Consider the following 21,305-nt stretch of genomic DNA (forward strand, 5'->3'; position numbering starts at 1 on the left):
ACAGCCTTTTCGAGTACAACTTTCACATGTTTTAATTAATTTTACTGATTCATTTACGTTGAATAATTGAGACAACTCTTCAAATGCGACCAAATAACACAGAAATTAACAACTGTAAGTTACCATACGGCCTTCAACAATGAGCAAAAAACTAGTAGAATCTAAGAAAAGGTTACTTTAAAATGGGAAATGATATACAGTATACCAGATTGTATATTCCGGTTTTTTTTTATACTTCTTTGGTAGATATTTGTTACCCGGATTTCACATGTCGAAGTATAAACAAACCAAAAAGTACTCGCGTGAATTGAAAGCAAAAACCGTACATCTGCAGCAATCCTTTGGAATTGACAATCTGCTGACAATAGTACGAAGACAGAATACAGTTTCGGTTTGTCATCTAAATCTTATTTACCTTACAACATCATATTTATTGCAAAATATTAATGCGAATCTGTTGCAATTTATTTTTCCCCCATTAAATTGATAAATCACTTTACTAGTATTCAAATTCCTCTGTTTATACAATATCAAAAAGCAACCGAGGAAAGCAGTCTTTTGGGGCCCCGATTATATTCTACATTTCAAACAGTATCAAATGGCATATTTCAATGATAACATCTTATTTAAATACAGTTGAAATAGATACATGATCAATTCATTCAATTTAAATGCACCCATCTACACTTAATAACTCAAACGTAAATCATACCAGATCAGTATAAAAAAGCACGCTGTTTAATGGATTACTAGCACGTGTATCATTTGTTTTCTTTTTTGTTCTTTCTCTCTAATATGATTAATTCTAAAAAGATGGATTAGGTACAAATATTCAAGGACACAAGGATTGAACGAGTGCGAATTCCAAACTTTAAAATAATTAAATCATATGAATTTGCCGTTAGTGGGGAGTATTTATATAAAGATTATAGACATCATATAATCGTAAACTGGGTAAGTGGTTTATACAGTATGGTTGATTACTAGTACAGAAATTAATATTAGATTAACATGTGTTAACTAATTAACCAGTCAGGATTAAGGGGTGTCTAAATTATAATCCATAGAATTTTTTAATAATTTGCCAAAATGTAGTTTATATCGTGCTTTTAAAAAAATAATAAAAAAAAGAATGGGTCACCGGGCTTATTTTCACGCTACACGGTGTTCAAAATTGACAAATTTTGATTAGATTATGCATGGAAAACCCAATTTTCTGCAATAAAGCATAATCTACACCATAGAATTTTGAAATAACATATGAGAATGTGGCTTTAAAAGTATTTCATTAAGAAAAAGAAACAATGGGGTCACCGGACCCGTTTTGTTGCTACATTTTAAAATAGGTAAATTCCTAACACAATCCAGTGTAAAAGTACCTTATCTGAATTATCTGCCCTTGCATTTGAGTTGCCTCCCCTTATTTGGTAAAGTTGGAAAAAAATTATCAAACATAAGTTTTCTGTTTTTTGTAAAATACAACCATAAATATGATAAAACATGTCATTTTCTATATCGAAGTGGAAGTTCTTACACATGAGTTACCTACTACTCTAAATATTTGCACATTTTATTAAAGATCTAGACCTTGTTTTCTGGTATTTCCAAATCCAAATGGAGGAAGACACCCTATCTACCTTAAATAAAGGCAACAGTAGTATACCGCTGTTCGAAACTCATAAATCGATAAAAAAAATCCGGGTTACAAACTAAAATTTAGGGAACCGCATCAAATATAAGAGGAGAACAACGACACAACAGAAACACAAAATTAAAATGTAAGACACACAGAAACGAACTATTATATAACAATGGCCATTTTCCTGACTTGGTACAGGACATTTTAAGAAAAAAATGGTGGGTTGAACCTGGTTTTGTGGCATACCAAACCTCCCGCTTTTATGGCAATGTTAAATATAACATTAAAATGACAACATAACATGACAAGGCTACAATACAAATAAATGAGAGAACCTATATAACAGAAAAACACACGAATAATAGCTAAAAAAAGGTACCAGGTTTAAAATTTAATACGCAAGACGTGCGTTTCGTCCACACAAGACCAACCAGTGACAGGATGAAAAAAGTTCGAAAGCCAAAACAAGTACAAAGTTGAAGAGCACCGAGGACCTAAAGTTTAAAAAAGTTGTGCCCAATACGGCTAGGATTTTCTGCCTGGGATAAGGACATCCTTATCATTTAGAATAATTCATACTTTTGAGTGCCATCTTATAAGTTGTATAACATTGTTGTAAAGTTTCATCAATTTTGGAGCATTTTGAAATTTTTTGAATCCCATTGGTCACATTTTTCTGGCTACTGGTAACTAGTATAAATAAACAGGTAACCAGATGAATTAAACCAATGGGATTGCACAGTTATATTAACTTCCTAAGTTTACCGGAAGTTAAGTCCTTACAAATTCAATGGTCTGGAAAAAGGTCAATAATTGTCATCTCAAGTGTGTTATACTGTTTGAGGGGTATTCTCAAGGTACGTGAAAGTTGTTTCATTGTAAAGATACATCAATTACCGACAGACTGGTGTACTTTTATTTGTGAAAAAATCAAGGGAAATTAAAAAAATATTGGTTGAAGCGAACACATTGAAAATTTCCGTTAGCTACCTTGTGTTTTTTTTTGTACTGGGTATGGATAGTAAACCCCATATTGACAGAAACAAGTGCCTGTGAGTGCAACATTGTAATATTTAAGAGTGGGGTGGTTTAGTCATTTTTTTTTTGTCTGACTACTCTATATTTAGAATATTTTGTAATGTTATCTCCTCCGACCTGGTGGTATCAATAATCAGATTCTAACCTACCGTACGTCCCGAAATTCTAAATATATCTCAAGAAAAATCCAATTTAATAAGTGTCGTTGCACGATAATTGTCCGAAGTTCCACGACTATTATTTAAATATGTAAAAATAAAGGATCCCTAAAACGAGTCTTACGTATGATTCGTCAAGCATACGTACCTTTCGTCAATTTGTAAGAAAGCTCTACTTAGACTGTAATTAGACATTCCACATATTATCACTTAGAGTACACATTCAATTATTAGGTAAATATTCAATTATTAGGTAAATATTCAATTCATTCAAACATTCGTGGGTTTTAAAACACAAAGACTTTCGTAAATGGTTCATTGTGAATCGTTGAATTAGATATTTTCATCTTGACAACATTGATGATGACATTTCCATTTAAATGTAATTTGATATGAAACTCACAAATAAGGACATAAAGATTGTGTTTTTTTTCTCAAAGAAATACATAACATTTAAATAGTATAATCTCAAGGTATAAAAAAAGGTGCGTTTAGCTTCGAAAATCAAAAGGTATATATTATACTGTTTCAATTCTTTTATCCCAAATTATCAATCCGTTGTAATATGTTACTAGTAATTAACTCATAATTATCTATATATTCATATATATGCATACTTGTGGTTGATATTTTTAAATATTTATATATGCATTTAAGTAGATATGCCATTTTAAAACTAAGTTTATTTTTTCTGCTTGCAATTTTGTAAGAAAAGAAGATGGACTTAAACAATCAACATAATTAAAGAGAACAAAAACTGCTGATGAATAATCAGTGGTAGTTACTAGATCGACAAGAAAGTACAAAGAGGCATGAGCTGTTTCAATGCAACAGCATAATTGATCATGGAATGAGCATTTTCTCATATACTAGAAGTAATGTTATGCTTGGCAACATTTGAGCAAGATTTACTTCCCATTTTACCGCCATTTTAAAAGTTTGTGTGCACACTTTGCTTTTTAAATTCTGATTTACGAACAACTTAATTTTGTTATTTTTGGTTAAATACGTCACTACGATACAATAAAGACTTGGCGTTGCGGTATGCCTGGTAAGTCAAATAACAAAATCAACCTTTTACTTCTCCAAAATGGCGATTCAGGAAAAAAATCAAATTTTGATTATGTCATATGATTTGATTTGATTTGATTTTTGGTGTTTCAAAGACACTTATAAGCACCGCATTTAGGCTATTTCGTGGCGGTCAGTTTTTATTGGTGGAGGAGGCCGGAGTGCCCGGCGAAAACCAACTGACAATCCTAGTCAATTAAGATTGGAGTCGAATGCACCCGCACAAACGGGGTTCGAACTCACAACCTCAGTGTTGACTGGCTAGTGATTACAGTAGTAACTACTTAGACCACTCGGTCAAGTTTGATTATAACTATACACGTTTTTTCAACATGCAACCGGATCGAAAACAATCAATTTGGAGGAGTAGAATAACAAAACAAAAAGGAACTCCAAGAAAAATTTAAAACAGAAAGTCCCTTATTAAATGGCAAAACCAAAAGCTCAAATAAAGGCAACAGTAATATACACATGTACAAATACATCGAACGAATTGTGAAACAGCTGTTATATTACTAACTTCGGACATGCATTTCCTTATGTAGAACATGGTGGATTGACCCTGGTTTAATAGCTAGAGAAACCTCTCACTAGTAAGACAGTTGCATAGAATTCCATTATAAATTGCAATGGCAACCATGGGTGAGCAAAACAAACAGACACAATAGGTAAAAATGACAAAAATTAGGTTATAGCAATATATTCGAGATATTTCAAAACTATTAAATAATACACAAATATTCATAAAACAGTCGACTATGGTGGATACAAATACAAGTGGATGTTTTAAGTGCATACGTATAAGTTCCGCCAAAAACAATCCACAGAAAGATAAAAATTTGAAATTTTAAAACAATCAATTTGAACGGCTGATCCGGGGAGACAAAAAAACATAAAAATGGCCAATAATTTCATAGAAAACAGAAAGTCGACTGCACCTTAGTTTGTTCGTGCGTGATTGAGTTGACTATTCTGCCTTGGAAAGGTTTAAATAATAGCAATACGCACAGTAAATTATCTATATTTATTTTCAGAGAACAAGCTGCTATTCAAATATAACTAGAACCAAATGAAGACCAGATATTCAAAATATAGAAAAGTGATTTTTCTATTGATGTTTATATCTCTTCTTTTTATCCTAAAAACGAACACATTGATGAACAAAACTAAACAAAAACTGAATCCTATAAACGAAATAGAAAGGGTACAAACTATGTGTGGTGAGCTCTGCAAGACTTCACGTGTTGGACATCCAGGACTATTTTTTCAAAAACCACCAAAGGTATATTACAAGACATTATCTTTAACGAATACGTTGATTATTCACACTCGATACCGAAGACTTCCTGAAGTATACTCAAAATTTCAAACAAAAGATTTTACTTTGGGCGGAAAAGTAGGATTTAATGACTGTCCCTCTGGTATCTTTCGCTCATCTCTTTTATGAAATATGTTCTCAATCATTCATATCTATAAAATAAGGTATAACCAAATAAAAAACCCGATTGTTAGTACAGGTTACTGTTTACAAAAGTATGAATTATTCTTAATACTAAGAATTTTCTTATTCCAGGCATAGAAAACCTTAGTTTTTGGCACGACTTTTTGGAATTTCATGCTTTTTAACTTCATACTTGTTTGGCTTTCGGACTATTTTGATCTGAGCGTCGATGATGAGTCTTATGACGAGTAAACGCACGTCTGGCGTTTTATATTATAAGTCTGGTACCTTTGATAACTATTAACATGTCGAAATGTATTATTGTATTGTCTATTTGTGTATATCTCTGTCCTGCATGTTCTTGCTTTTATTTTGTCCTGTTTTTCTGTCATGTAATGTTGTCCTTTTATTTTCTGTATTAGCCCTGTTTTTTTCTGTAATGGCCCTGTTTTTTCTGTAATGGCCCTGTTTTTCTGTAATGGCCCTGTTTTTTCTGTAATGGCTCTGTTTTTCTGTAATGGCCCTGTATTAATGCCCAGTTTGTCTGTATTAAGCCCTGTTAGGGTTTTTGATAAAGTTAAAAAAACCTAAGTTGTAAAGAGTATAATACCTTTTTGTATTTTATTTAATTAGGTAATCAGCAACCAACATTAAAGAACCATACAAAGGGATCACTGTTCATCCTGTTTTTTAACACATATCTTTTTCAACTTAATATCTTGAATATTTTGTATATTTAAAGCTTTATAATGGTGAAGTACAACTTATTTTGTTCAAACTAAACTGTCATTAAAAGAGTAAGACAGTACATCAAGTTAGCAGCAACACATACACTTTTGTTCAGTTGGTTAATACATGTATTAAGAAATGGGTGTTTTTATAATGGCCCTGTTATATGTCCTCGGTCAGTAATAATGGCCTCGGATGTCTGTAATAGCCCTCGTCGTTGCCTCGGGCCATTACAGACTTCCTCGACCATTATTACAGACCTTGGACATATAACAGGGCCATTATAAAAACACCCATTCATTAATACTATATTATTAACTGGCTATTTCTGTATTGGCACTGGTAAAGATTCAAGGTTTGCTGTATTGGCCTCGAGACCCGTAGGGTCAAGGGCAAATACAGCTGACCGAGAATCTATACCAGTGCCAATACAGAAACAGCCAGTTCATAACACTTTTATTAAATGATTATAAGAAAATTAAAAACCGGAAGTGAACGTCCCGTATTAGCCCATGGGCCAATACGGCTTTTTCCTCGCTTTTTTCTGTTTTGGCCCTGTTTTTTTCGTTTCAAAACTTTAAAACGTTACAAAACATTGCACATCATTAAACCTGTTTATTTTATGATTTTAATTTAAAAATATTATACAAATGTTTTTATGCATAACGATACTTCCAAAGTTAAGTAATACCGTAAGAAAATTGAAAACCGGAAGTGAACGTCCTGTATTAGCCCTAGGGCTAATACGGCTTTTTTCCCGCTTTTTTCTGTATTGGCCCTGTTTTTCCCCGTATTGGCCCTGTTCAAAGAGAGATATTAAAACTTGATTTATATGCACAGTGGAACGTTTTCAGTATTGCACATGCCGATTTATCCGTATTAGGGCTTATTTGCTCATATCATTTAATAATACCGTGTAAGTAGAAAATAGGTTAGTAAGGCTGGTTGAGTATCTTTTCTTGTTGACAATTTGCATATCTAAAAACTACGTGAAAAAAACTTCAAAACCGTCAAGAACAGCTCTTTGCCAACGATGGTCGTCAGGTAAAATAATTGTGAATTGAGAATAAAAAAACATCGCATTGATTTATTTGCGTAATTATATAACTCTTATTTACCTATAGAATAAGAACGTAGCGTTATTCTAATTATTATTTGGTTGTCTGTAAGCATTCAGAAAGAGACTTTTGAATCGATGTATCCAGGAAAAATATTAGTAAAAGTAATAGCAAAAATATGCAGTCAGGTGTTTTTAATTGGTAAATTAGAGCTGTTTTATCATATTTCTATAAATTATGTACTATAATATTTGTTTTTGTAAAAGCCTTCTCATTTCTTTTCAGAATATCGATTCTTGTTCTGAAGCTGTGCATATCATTTCTGCTGTAACACAAGGGAAAAGAGATTCGGATCTGATAGAATTTGTAGTTCTAAATGTTCTCGACGGTTCTGTGCGTTCCAATTTCGACTGTTGTATTTACGGAGATGCGAAATTGTCATTTCATCGTGTAAAGGCTGTTGTGAAAGAAACGTACCCTCAAAAGAGAAGGGTTGTCAGTCTTAAAGCAAGACAGTATCAATGTTTTGTACATAATATAAGTTCCCCGATGAAACATATTCAATTGGTAGGAAAAAAGGAATTTTGTAATTCTTCTCATATTCGTCAGCCGGTATTATACGCACCGGTCAAAGAAAACAAATTTGCAATATGTGCTAAAATAGCTTATAACTATTTAAATCCACTGCATCTTATTGAATGGTTCGAATATCAAAAAATGATGGGTGTAGATACAGTACTGATAGCGCTACAACAAGTAAATGAAGATGCATATGCAGTATTTAAATATTATGAGAGAGAAGGCATTGCCATACTTATTTCATTTCCATGTAAATTGCCTGGTAATATTGGTATGTATCCTAAAGTAACGTATATAATTTAATCACAGATCAAGTTCAAAAGAGGTAAAGAAAAAAAACTATCTATGTCTAACTTCATACCTAAACAAGTGCGGGAGATGTCAAAAATACAATCAGCATAGGTTAAAGCCAAACACGATGACTAAAACACTCTTAAAAGACAATCCATTAGCAACAAAACCAACACAGAAACCTAAATACTGTGCAATATGGACATCATATAAGCAATGGTGATCAAGAGTGCTTTGGAATATAGCAGATCATAACATCCTTAAAGTACAAAATGGAAAACATTATTTATCATTATTTCATTTAAAAAAAAGTACTTTCAATATTTAGTTTAAGTTTTACATGAAAAAAGTATCAAATATTTATCAAAACTTTCCTTTAGGCATTTCAGTTTGAGAAAGCTCAACCTTTACGACCAAAGCGATGATTCTTTTTAACCAATCATTGCTGGGTTTTTTTATTAGAAGAAGTGCATATGTCCCCATCTTACGGTATTGATATATACCAATGCGTTCGCTAATAGTTTTGCACTTTGTACTTGTTTTGGCTTTCTAAATCTTTTGATCTAAATGTCACTGATGAGTCTTATGTAGACGAAACGCACGTATTGCGTATCTCATTATAAGTCTAGTATCTTTTAAAATTAAATTCCATTTACTTCGAGCACTTCAAAATTGTATTTTATGTCTTTTTCAAACATCGAGAAAACCCTAGAAATCTCCGGAGGGGATCATCAGCTGGCCCCTTAACAAAAATGTGTACTACCTCAGTGAAAATGGACGCCATACTAAACTCCTAAACATATAAAAGAACTAAAACTAAAAAATCATAAAAAGACTCACAAATACAAGAGGCTCCTGACTTGGGACAGACTAAATATACCCCTATACCTGTAGCCAATGTAATAAAGACAAACACCGAGCAATACATGCAATACGCTTAGGAATACTAACAATCCCTCTCGTTAGAAGGAATTCTTTTCTCCATTTAGATTTCATTTGATAAATGTTGATTTTCAATACAAATAGAACTAATTAAGGGGAGTACTGACTGCACTGATAATATCATGATAATCACACTAATAATATCTAATTGTCAGGGAAATATCAAGCTTATGAGTACTTTTCATTTCCGACAATTGAATGATAGTGCTGGTATGCGTAATATGATATCGTTATCATTCAAACACAATGTGTTTGACATATATGTCTAGCGTGTAAAAAGATAAGGTTTCAATCTTTTTTAGATCGCAATTTTGAACCACATAAATGGAATTACCATCAAAGTACCCACGATGAACAGGTCGCAGTGTATTCATGCAAAGAAATTTTAAAAGGATTCGGTTTTGTGGCTGTTGTAGATTTAGACGAGTACATTGTCCATAAAAACTTCTCAAGATACACAGAAATGTTTAAGGTAAAGAATTTCAAATTGGTATAGATATATGCAAAATACCATACATAAGGCGTTTAAAAAGACATAGCCTTGTATAGGCTGTAGTTTTCCTACTCTGTTTAAATGGCTTTCGTTTCTTCTGTTCTGATGCCTGAACCTTTTATTTTATTCCCAGCATGTACTCCGACGGTATATAAGTGTACATATGTTACCTTTAGCTTTTAACATTTGATATTCAGAGACTTTGAATACAAGTGCCTTTATGTTGTGTATTGTTATTTTTCTCAAATATTATTGAAATGGATGTATGTTCTAATTTTTTGGAGTTTTTCGTGTTCCACTACGTATACATGTTGCTCCTGACAAGCAAAATATCCAGTGGTAAGTCATGTTGTTTTTAGATTTAATTTTTACACAATTTTAAAAGGGTATGACTTGAACAAAAAGTAGGACAAAAAAAATAATTTTAAGGATATTTTGAAAATCAAAATAGATAAGGAAAACCATGATAAAATAAATATGAATCGGAAAAGAAATGATCACTCCAAAATAACTACACAGAAACACAGATTTCAACATATGAATTCCCCAAAAAGCTGTGGATGAAATATATTTTTAAGAAGGTAAAGCAGTAACTGATCTACAAGTGGTACCCGTAATGCTTCCTTGATATTGCAGTAACACCCATCTCTAGTGTAAAGGGTTGTGGATTTGATCAGTGGCCGGATGAAATAAAAAGTAAAATCACAAAAATACTGAGCTCCTAGGAAAATTCAAAACGGAAAGACCTGAATCAAATGACAAAATCAAAAGGTCAAACACAGAAAATGAATGGATAACAACTATATTATTAGCAAATACTGATATTTGAGACATTTAGACGTAGAGCTAGTATGGTTGATTCGCATTTAAAATGATTATTGTAGTAAGATACACAAATGTCTTACCCTGAAAATAAATCCATCAATTAATTGTTGAAATAATACGACCCGGAAATGGTTGATGCGCTACACTTGTTAATATTTTCATGGATATTTGATTCAATTTTTGAAAATGAAAATATGAATAACATCGACAACGAAAAGACTATTCATTTCAAGCGATATTGGAACTAATTGTGATTTTTTAAATTTAATATATATTTGTCTTTAGTCAGAGTTGTTACCAGCTTTTCCAGATGCTGCTGCTTTCACCCTGAGAGTTTCATTCTTCATAACAGATTGGGGAGTTTCAGGAGTCGAACCTCTACTAACAAGTAAATATATTCGAGGATCAAAGCCAATTTTCAATCGATTCAAGACTATTTATATGCCTAATAGAACTGCAACCGTGGATACCCATGTGGTGTGGCCAATTAAAGGATATCGAAGGTATCTATGATTAAACTTTCATTGATATGTTCATGGTCTGTATATCTTCTGTTTCTAAATTACTCGATACACTAAGGTTTTTCTTTTCCACAGGCATGTATTGCTTTTTCTGTATTTGGCACGAATTCGGAATTTCGGATAAAGTTTACCTTTCAACTGATTTGAACGGAGCACTGTAGATAAAGGGCATCTGGTGTTTTAAATTAAAAATTCTGATATATTTGATGAGTTTGTATTTGTTAAATTGTATTTGCTTTTCATTTAGTTTGTTTGGTATATAAGTGCACTGTTTAATATATAATAGTTCTACATCTTAAATAGGTGTTTTATTGAAACTCATATGATAAATGCAGTGAATGGGAAAAACGTAGAGATGTTGTATGAGAAATAGATCTGTTCCGGACCATATGAGTAATTGGACCATACGCGTATGGTCATGACCAAATGGATATAATTATACTCATTTTGTCGGGGTAATTTACACTCTGTTACAATTTACTTTTAATACTTCTAAACTCTTCATAGGAAATGACCGTTCATCAAAAAGACGCTATCATATAGGTAATTCTATTATGATATTATAATAAAAAAGATTAGATAAATAAAAATTAGAAGTTTCACAAAGTTAATTTTACTTACTTGTCAGAACTATGATAAACACATTTTAGACCGATGGCCATTACCGATGGTCATAACCGATTTGTTATTACGAGTGAATGGCAATATGTCGACTTAAAAAATTTCCAAAAATTTCTTAATGAACTGTTACACAAGAAGTCACTGGAACATAGTTCAGTTGTAATGTGAATATGGTGTTTTGCAGTCATATAACGATATTTGAGATCTAGAGCTTCTGAAAAACACTTAAGACATATCGGAATGGCTCAAGACCTCGATATTACTGTACGCAACTGCAAAAAGGCTAGCTCGCAAACAAAAGGTGTAAATGAAAAGGATCGTGCCCAACGAAAACTTGCAAATGCAAATGCTATGCTACCGTGTGGAAGTAAATGTCACCCCAAGCCTACATGCAAGAATGTAATTAGCGATAAAAATAATACATTGTCATGTAACCATGATTGTTTTATTATTGATAATGTTAATGTTTTTGTATTTTTTAAACTTTTATAATGTAATTTAAGAAAAATATACCTATATGGTTCAAATATTCATATGGTCCGGGCCGTTAATACCCAAACGAGTTTTATACATATACGGTCCGACCATACGCGTATGGTCCAAATACTCATATGGTCCGGAACATATCCAATAAAAACAATATAACAAAGTATGTAAACAACAAGTCAACGTAAGTAATTAAGTCTCCCAAACAAAGTTTTTGAGTCTCCCTAACAAAGTTTGGAGACTTATTGTTTTTGCTCAGTTCTTATTATTAGGTCTTTCCACTTTTCTGTGGAAAGACCTATTGTTTTTCTTCTGATTATTTTTTTTTTTTCTTCCGCCTAATTTTGTTCTTGCGATAAACATTTGTTTGGCAATATGTCGCACAGATATTTGGTATATGATATCCAACAGTTTATGCGCTTTTGAAATTTACCCTGCGTAAACGAATACTTTTCTTTGTAGGAGTTATCTTCCCAAACACTGTTTTCCTTGTTATCGCAACTCCTTCGCAACCGTAAAATATTATGACAAATTTATTTTACAAAATTGCTCGTTATATCCTCAGCATGATTTGTCCTATTTTGAACGAAGCAATATGAACGCTCCATATGAGAGTTATTTCCCCTTATGCATTTGTTATAAGTGATATGCATTTCTATCTTGTAAACCATAAGTGCTAGAGACCTAGGATCTTTTGATATGAGGTCCTTGGTCCAAAAAAAAAAAAATTAGGTCAAGGTCAAAGGTCAAGGTCATATTCTAATTTTTGAATTTGGCTTATTCTCTCTTATTTCCAGAAACTGTATAAGATAATGACAAATTATTTTACCTAAATTGTTTGTTGCGACATGTCGTTACACGTAAATTTTGATTGCAAGGGTACGTTGAACGTAAAAGGGAGTTTTATCCCCTCTTGTATTTAAAAATACGCGTTTGGTGATATAACTCATTAACTAAATATAATTAAGACCTATGGTCTTTTGATTTGAGGTCCTTGGTTTATGACCTTGAAATTGATCTCAAGGTCATAGCTTAATTTGACGTTCTAGATTTTGACCTTTGATTTTATTCTATATGTATACATGATAAAGCTTTAAAACTTTTAGAAAAAGGTATCAAACCATTAAACCTTGAAAAAAAAACACCGGAAGTGACCTTTTGTAAACCGGAAGTAGCTATTTCTTGTACTTTATTAATATAAAAGTATATAGAACCAGATATTTTTGGAATCAGTGTCAAGTAAATATTCAAATATAATCGTAAGTAACATTTTTCAAACCGGAAGTAACAAATTATCTCCCTTATTTAAAAAAAAATGTATAAAAACAATATATTTTTGGAATCAGCTTACTAGGAGCTATCATTTGACGATTGAAATGACATTTTAAACTTAGTTTCACAACTTTTCATATCAAAATACATTGTTTTGATGGAAAGACCTTCAATTGTTCTCTGAACAATTGGTTTTTAATTTTTATTATTCTTCTTCTTTTTCTTTTTCTTTTTCTTCCGCCACTTTAAAAAAAATGAACTTGTCCGCAGCGTTTCTCAAAAACCACTTGTCAGATTTACTTAGGGTTTCATAAAATGTTAGACTAATATGTCTAGGGGAGCCATCAGTCGTTCGTTTGTGCATTGGGGTCTATTAAGGGGTATTTTGGGGGGCCGAAAGAAGGGAGGGGTTTACTATAGAACCCTATGGGATTTTATTTTCGAAAATTTTCAAATGAATATAACTTGAAAACTTTAAGTGATAAACACACACAGTCTTCAGAAATGATCATAGGACAATAAAACAAATCACATGAAATAAAGGGGGAATCCCTGGGGGTCATCCCACCCCCTTAAATTTGAGAATATACTATTATCTTGTAAATGGTCCAAATCCCCACCCCTAAACCATATATATTATTGAATGGGACGATAAAACAAATTTAATGTTGTAAAAGGGAAGTCCCTGGGGGTCACCCCCACCCCGTTCAATTTGAGAATGTGCTATTATCTTGTAAACGTTCCAGATCCCCACCCCAAAACCATATAAATTCTTGTAGGGGACAATAAAACAAATCAAATGAAATTTAAGGGAAGTCCCTGGGGGTCACCCCACCCCATTAAATTTGAGAATGTGCTATTTACTTGTAAACTGTCCAGATCCCAACTCCTAAACCATATATATACTTGTAGGGGATAATAAAACAAATTAAATGGAAAAAAAGGAAGTCCTTAGGGGGTCACCCCACCCCCTCTTGTTTGAAAACTTGTAAACGGTCAAGATCCCCACCCCTTAACCATATTTATTCTTGTATTGGACAATTAAACAAATCAAATGAATATGGGAGCTTTGTTTGGGAGACTTCGTAACAGCATCCTGTTACAATTACTTCTTGTTCGAAAAAGAAATACCCTCAAACGTAAAGCATGATATAAATACCCTCCCATCAACGATAATTTCATCAAAATGATGGACATATGTTTTACAACAAATTTGTTGAGTTTGGTGGGTTGACTGTTTAACAGATTGCTGGTATTCAATTTGTAACCAATTGTAAATTCTTACTGCTGACCAATCCGTTATTGGACTCATATAAGACAGAATTTTTATAGAACCATAAATAATGAAAAACAAAAGAAAATATTTCAGAAAGATGATTTCCCATTAAGATAAATGACGTCCTCACTCAAAAACCACCATTTTCTGTCTTGTTGTTCTTCTTTGTGCCATTAATTTGAAGTGAAGAATATTTCCGAAATCAAAATGTCTGCTCCATGTACTTAATGGTTTTAAGATTTGGCCTTTATTTATTCGAGCGTCACTTCTCAGTCTTTTTTGGTCTGATCAGACTCTCAATATGGCGGGAAGAGGTAAAAGAGAGGCAATAGATGCTTAAGGGACATTAAAAATCATACATAAATATAAACTGACTACCGCATTGCAATCACATCATAGAAACATAAAGGTATCACAGGTAGAAAATATGTTTAAAAGGGTTCAATCATCTGCTTTTCATACCTTTCATAGATAATTGTTTATGTCATACATGTCCATATGCATGTAGTCAGTATCGTATAATGTTTTGAATTTCAACGGTTAAAACGGTGAAACATTATTTTTTTTGTATCCATGTCTACCATAAAATATTACAAACCGGGGCATGACAATGTTCCTATTCCCACTAAAACTTGGTTTAAACTGGACTTTCAGCGGTGTCTTTTTTGAAACTATTGACATTTATGTAACTTGTTAGTTAAATTGAATCACAGAGTTATTTCGATAAAGAGGTTGAAAAAAAACCTATGATAATTTCTGGTGTGACTATTAATATTCGGACTGTGAAACAGAAATCAGTCCACAAAACATACATTACCCAATTGTGGTGCTTTTTTAAAAACAAAAACCAACTTTGAAGGCTTTTTAGTCTTTAGCTATTTTAAAAAGGATTAAATTGCACTCTGGCTTTCATATATAACCACATCCATCGTCATCTTTGAAAGATATATTATGTTACGGGCGACAAATCGTGATGGCGTCCTTAAATTTTCAAAGGGACTAGAACACACCCGTGATTGAATTAAAGTATATAACTATGCGCAAGCCTTATTTTAGTATTAGTATTGTCATCTGATAAAGTCTTGCCGATTATAAGATACACAGTTTTTCTCTGCTTTCAAGTCTTTCTGTTTGAACCCGTCGAACTGGAACTTATCAATTATTGGTAATATTAATTATTTAGAAAACAAAAGGTCCTGGAATGGAGTATTTTTTAATCAACAGCATTGTCCTATATAAGTTATAAGTAAAGTTGAATCTTTGCCTCGCTGTTTTACGTCATGCCCTCTAACAAATTGAAAACTGTACCTATACGCCTTATTTTTGTCCAGATTTTTAGTATTCGTATTGTTATCTTAGAAAGTCTAACTGATTAAAATACTACAATAGGTAACAATTTGACAATTTAGTAGTGTCAACCCTGTCGTTATGACCCGTGTATATAGCATATTAATCCTGAATACAACGTTTGGTGGTGCGCCTGTCAGATGCGGAACGTACAGATAAGGTAATAGGTAACAGGTGAATATACTATTGGTATCGGTAGCGGACTCGACCCGGAACTTTTTCATTATTGGCAATATCAATTACGTGGAAAACAAAAGAGCCTGTAGTGGTGTAATTTTTAATCTACACCTTTGTACTATATTAGTTATATATAAAGTTGAATTCTGTGATTCGTCGTTTTTACGTGATGACGGCTGACAAATTGGACCTCGTAATTTTAGTATTATAGATGGTTTCAGGGAGTCTGAGAATAGCATGACTATCAAACAGACAAAAACACAACAAATCCGAACGATTTGATATTTTATATGGAATGTTAATTATCAAAATACAAAATGAAATGACTTGTTTATTATATCTATTGTCAATAAGCCTATACATATTGTAGAAAAAAATCGTATATCACATCTAGTTTTCATTGTCTTTGTGTCGTTTTGTTGCCCTTAAAATTAAAATTGAAAATACAATTTCCATTACAATTATTCATTCTCATTTCTCTAAATTGTAAGAATTTTTTTTCTGTTACAGGATTATGCTTCGATCACACAATGTCATACTGTATCACTACAGAAAATGTAAGAACTCAGGAAATACTACGGATGTATGTATGACATTTGCCAAACATGGTGATACTAAAATGATGAATATAATGTTTGAATTATATGACAAAGTAGTTGCCGTTAAAAGAAGATGTGGAATATCAGCTTGATTAATAACATTTTTATGAATTGAACTGAAACTGTTTTGATATCAAAAAACAATATATGAACATAATGTGGAAAATATTCTTTTTTATTTACCATCGTTATATCAAAATTCAATAATTTTGAATTGAATTTGACAGATCGAAAAAAAGCACAGAGATAACAGACTATGCGAGCAATGTGATTCAAAGTACATTTGCGATTAATTCCCTTCTGTAATGATGTTACATGTATGGCAATAGAAATAAAAAAATCACAACTGAATGTCAGGAGGTAATGAATACGATAAAAAAAAATAATAATATGTATTTAAAAACACATGATATCGTTTCCGTTTTTAAATAAGGAAACAATCTCGGGCTGGATTTTTCCTGGTTGATTTATAAATTATTACTAGACAATAACAATCAAAACCAAGGAGTAAACTTAGGCCGTGTTCACATTGACCTAAACTCGGTGTTGTGTTAGTGTAACTCACACTTAAACTAAACATAATTACGTCCCCATTGATAAAACTCAATGTTTACATGTAGTTTAAATCATGTTTTGTCTACATGCAGTCGATAGTCGATGTAGGTCTTGTGTAGGTTAAGTGGTCACAAAACTAGGCATTCAGAACTTTAATTTTTCCATGTATATTTAAAAAAGAAACGATTTTTATATAAAATTGATACTCATGACACTTATTAATAAAGTTCTTTACAGAGATAGTTGCCTTAACTTGATATATTTATTTGTTATAAAAATACTATACGAAGCTTTATTAAACCCTTATCAAGACTCATCCATCATTATTGCCGAACACATAATTCATTTGAAAAGGTCTCCCCGAATCGACTGGACGTACACACTGACAGAAATATTTGCCATTGGTCTTTACTCAAACAACGATTCACTCATAAATGCATTACTGAAAAAGGGTGAGGTTAATTGTTTGTGTGTGTAGTATATCAGATCCGTTAAAATACAATTAGAAATAAAAAATAAAAAACATTACCCTTCCCTTTGCCAAATACTCCTTGGAGAAAAAATACCATTTGAAATAAACAGAAAAGATAGACATGTAGTGATCGTTAACATCGCAATTCTTTCTCTTCGTCTGTAAGCACGCTGATGCAGCCTACGTTTTACTGCGTAATCGAGACATCTTTAAACTACTGCAAATCATCCAAATTGACTTTATTAAGGGAGCAACTACTTTACTTAAAAAAAAAGGGGGGAGTGGGGTTCTTAGTCAGAATTTTTTCTCGTGCGAAAGTTTATATTTAGTTTTTTGTTCGATGGTACCAATTCAATATTTAACACTATAATGTATGCAGAAACGTTTTTTGTTCATTCTAATCATCTGTATGACCCGATTTTTTTTCAATCAAATTGTGAAAAAATCCATCCCCCCTTTTTTTTTAAAAGTCGAATGGTCGTTCCCTAACTGTTAGAAAAGTTGTTCGAAAATTTGAATTCGGTTCAACGTAATGAACATTCAAATGACATATAGTTTACAAGTGTGAACAAATCTAATGTACAGGTAGCTAAACAAGATGTATAGATGTGGACAAATTTAATGTGAAACTAGTGTACATTCCATTAAACCAAATGTAAACATGTTCACTGTACACGGCGTTTGGTGTGAACACTGCCAAAGACTCACAAAACCAAAGAACATTTACATCAACAGTTATAAATAATAATCAAGAAACAACTAGATTTTAAAGTAGGTTATTTTTTTACACGTTCTTTATTATTTTCATAATAACAAAAGGATGAACATGATTTCTGTATATGGCAGTTATGTTATTTGTTCTTTATCACCGGGTTTGTTTTAGCATGGTTAAAACGACGGGTGCCACATGTGAAATACGAATTGCTAACCTGGGCACTGGAGATTCCACTAGTGTAGATTTAGAATATGACTTAGGCCGTGTTCTCATTGACCTAAACTCAGTGTTGTGTTAGTGTAACTCACACGTAAACTAAACATAATTACGTTCCCATCGATAAAACTCAATGTTTACATGTAGTTTAAATCATGTTTTGTCTACATGCAGTCGATAGTCGATGCAGGCCTTGTGTAGGTTAAGTGTACACAAAACTAGGCATTCAGAACTTCAATTTTCCCATGTATATTTAAAAAAGAAACGATTTTTATATAAAATTGATACTTATAACACTTATTAATAAAGTTCTTTACAGAAATATTTGTCTAAACTTGATATATTTATTTGTTATAAAAACACTTTACGCAGCCTTATTAGCCCAATTATCAAGACAGACAAGACTCATCCATCATCATTGCCGAACACATAATTCATTTGAAAAGGTCTTCCCGAATCGACTGAACGTACACACTGACAGAAATATTTGCCACTGGTCTTTACAACGATTTACTCATAAATGCATTACTGAAAAAGGGCGAGGTTAATTGTTTGTGTGTGTAGTATCTCAGATTCGTTAAAATACAGTTAGAAATAATAATAAAAAAAACCCAATTGTTCTACATCTGTAAGCACGCTGATACAGCCTACGTTTTTACTGCGTAATCGAGACATCTTTAAACTACTGCAAATCATACAAAATGACTTTCTTAAAGGACCAACCACTTTACTCCAAAAAGGGGGGGGGAGGGTTCTGAGTCTGAGTTCTCGTGCGAAGGTTTATATCTTCTTTTTTTTCGATGGTATTAATTCAATATTTGACACTATAATGTATGGGGAAACATGGATTCAGGATATTTGTTCATTCTAATCATCTGTATGACCCGATTTTTTTTTTATCAAATTGTGGAAAAATCAACCCCCCTTTTTTTTAAAGTCAAATGTTCGTTCCCTAACTGTTAGAAAACTTGTTCGAAAATTTGAAGTCTGTTCTACGTAATAAACATTTAAATGACATATAGTTTACAAGTGTGAACAAAACTTATGTACAGGTAGCTAAACAAGGTGTATAGATGTGAACAAATTTAATGTGAAACTGGTGTATATTACATTAAACCAAATGTAAACATGTTTACTGTACACATCGTTTGGTGTGAACACGGCCTTAGTCTTCTAACTTGTGTTTTGTTTACCGCTGTATGTATTTTAGACGTTTCTCGTTGTTTGCCCTGCAAGGGCATTGTTAGTTTGTTTTCGACTTAAAGAGTTTGAACATCCATTTGGTATCTTTCGCCATTCTTTTATAAATAAGAAAAGAGATTATCTTAAAGAAGCTCTACTCCACTCACAGACAATATCATAAGAATTTCAATATCTGAAAAGATAACAAATCAAATGAAAAAATAAATGCGAAAATACATAAATGTTTTACAACAATGTATTACAAGTAAGCTAAACTAGACTGATACAGGGTCACGTTTATGTTTTCATATACATGTAAAATTGTAAAATGAGATCAACTCAAAACTGATGTAACTGTAATAAACGTGTAGGACGGTACAATTGCATCGAACAATTCCCAAACAGTTAAAATAAAGAAATAACTGCTTTTATAAATTGTGAGTTGGATTGAGAGTTGTCTCATTTGCACTCATACCACATCTTCTTATATCTATACAAGTAACTAGTTTACTCTTTTACATATCGATTATAGGATCGGAACGCATCTCAAACTATTTTACTCGTTTACTTGACGTCGAATGTTATAGCTACGTCTCTCCAACTATTTTATTTGTTTACGTGACGTCGACTTTTATAGCTACGTCTACGTTGAAAATATCTTCACGTGATATAAAACATCTCCTTATATTTGTACAACCTGAAGGAAAGATAGGGATATAGGGATAATGCTATCCCTGAACTTCTTCCTCGCACTTAGTGACTTTTATTAACTGGCTTAGGACTCCATGAGTTTTTTTTTTGTCCGTTACAAAAATGCTCCCATTTAAAAGATCTGACATACCTTGAATAGCATATTTTTTTAGATAATTGTTGATTATTCTTTTCCTGAATAAACATCAAATAATGACAATTTATCAATTCATTTGATATTTATTTACTTTTAACTCTTATCATTCTCCTTTGTATAAATTGCTTAAAATAATTTTACTCACCATTAAATTTAAAAAAAGTTATTCGCCGTGTGATTTCCCATCGATTATGTAAATTATATAGCTACTCAGAGTAAATAGGAGGAAACAGAAGAGAACTGAAAACAACTACATACACATTAACATGATGTCTTAAGTCAAATGTTGCTAGGAAAGTCAACTATTACAATCAATGTGTTGAATGTGTGTTTTATGTTAAATTATTACACTTCTCGCTCAGGTTAGAGGGAAGGTTGGCGCTTGTAAAACGTTTTAACCTACTGAACTTTTATGCACCTGTCCTAATTCAGGATCATGTTGTTCAGTGTTTGTCATTTGTTGTTGTGGCTCATGATTTTTTCTCGTTTCTCGTTTATAATATAGATTAGATGTTTGAATTTGAATGATTTTACATTAGTTATTTGAGTCTCTCTATAGCTTCCAGTTCGGTGTGAACCAACGCTCCGTGTTAAAGGCCGTACTTTGACCTATAGTTATTCTAATGTATTATTAGAATGATAGCTTTAAATGAATTTTAAAATTCGTTTAAAAATGTATTCTGTATTTATCTCACTAGATAAAAATACAAATTTCATAAAGCATCCATTTATTACAGTAAAATATATACGTTTAT

The 21,305-nt window shown here is 32.3% G+C and overlaps 1 protein-coding gene across 1 annotated transcript; it reads left to right on the forward strand.

Annotated features, from left to right (window-relative positions):
• Nucleotides 1-669: 669 nt before the first annotated feature.
• On the forward strand, nt 670-17,360 carry LOC139489865 (uncharacterized). The gene is made up of 6 exons (XM_071276712.1): nt 670-954; nt 4,941-5,188; nt 7,420-7,984; nt 9,249-9,418; nt 10,550-10,767; nt 16,475-17,360. Exons 2-6 carry the CDS (start codon nt 4,976-4,978, stop codon nt 16,653-16,655), a joined length of 1,347 nt encoding a protein of 448 aa, XP_071132813.1. The 5' UTR covers nt 670-954; nt 4,941-4,975; the 3' UTR covers nt 16,656-17,360.
• The last annotated feature ends 3,945 nt before the right edge of the window (nt 17,361-21,305 follow it).

This window comes from Mytilus edulis, chromosome 1 (genome assembly GCF_963676685.1).
Source record: "Mytilus edulis chromosome 1, xbMytEdul2.2, whole genome shotgun sequence".
NCBI classification, from domain to species: domain Eukaryota; kingdom Metazoa; phylum Mollusca; class Bivalvia; order Mytilida; family Mytilidae; genus Mytilus; species Mytilus edulis.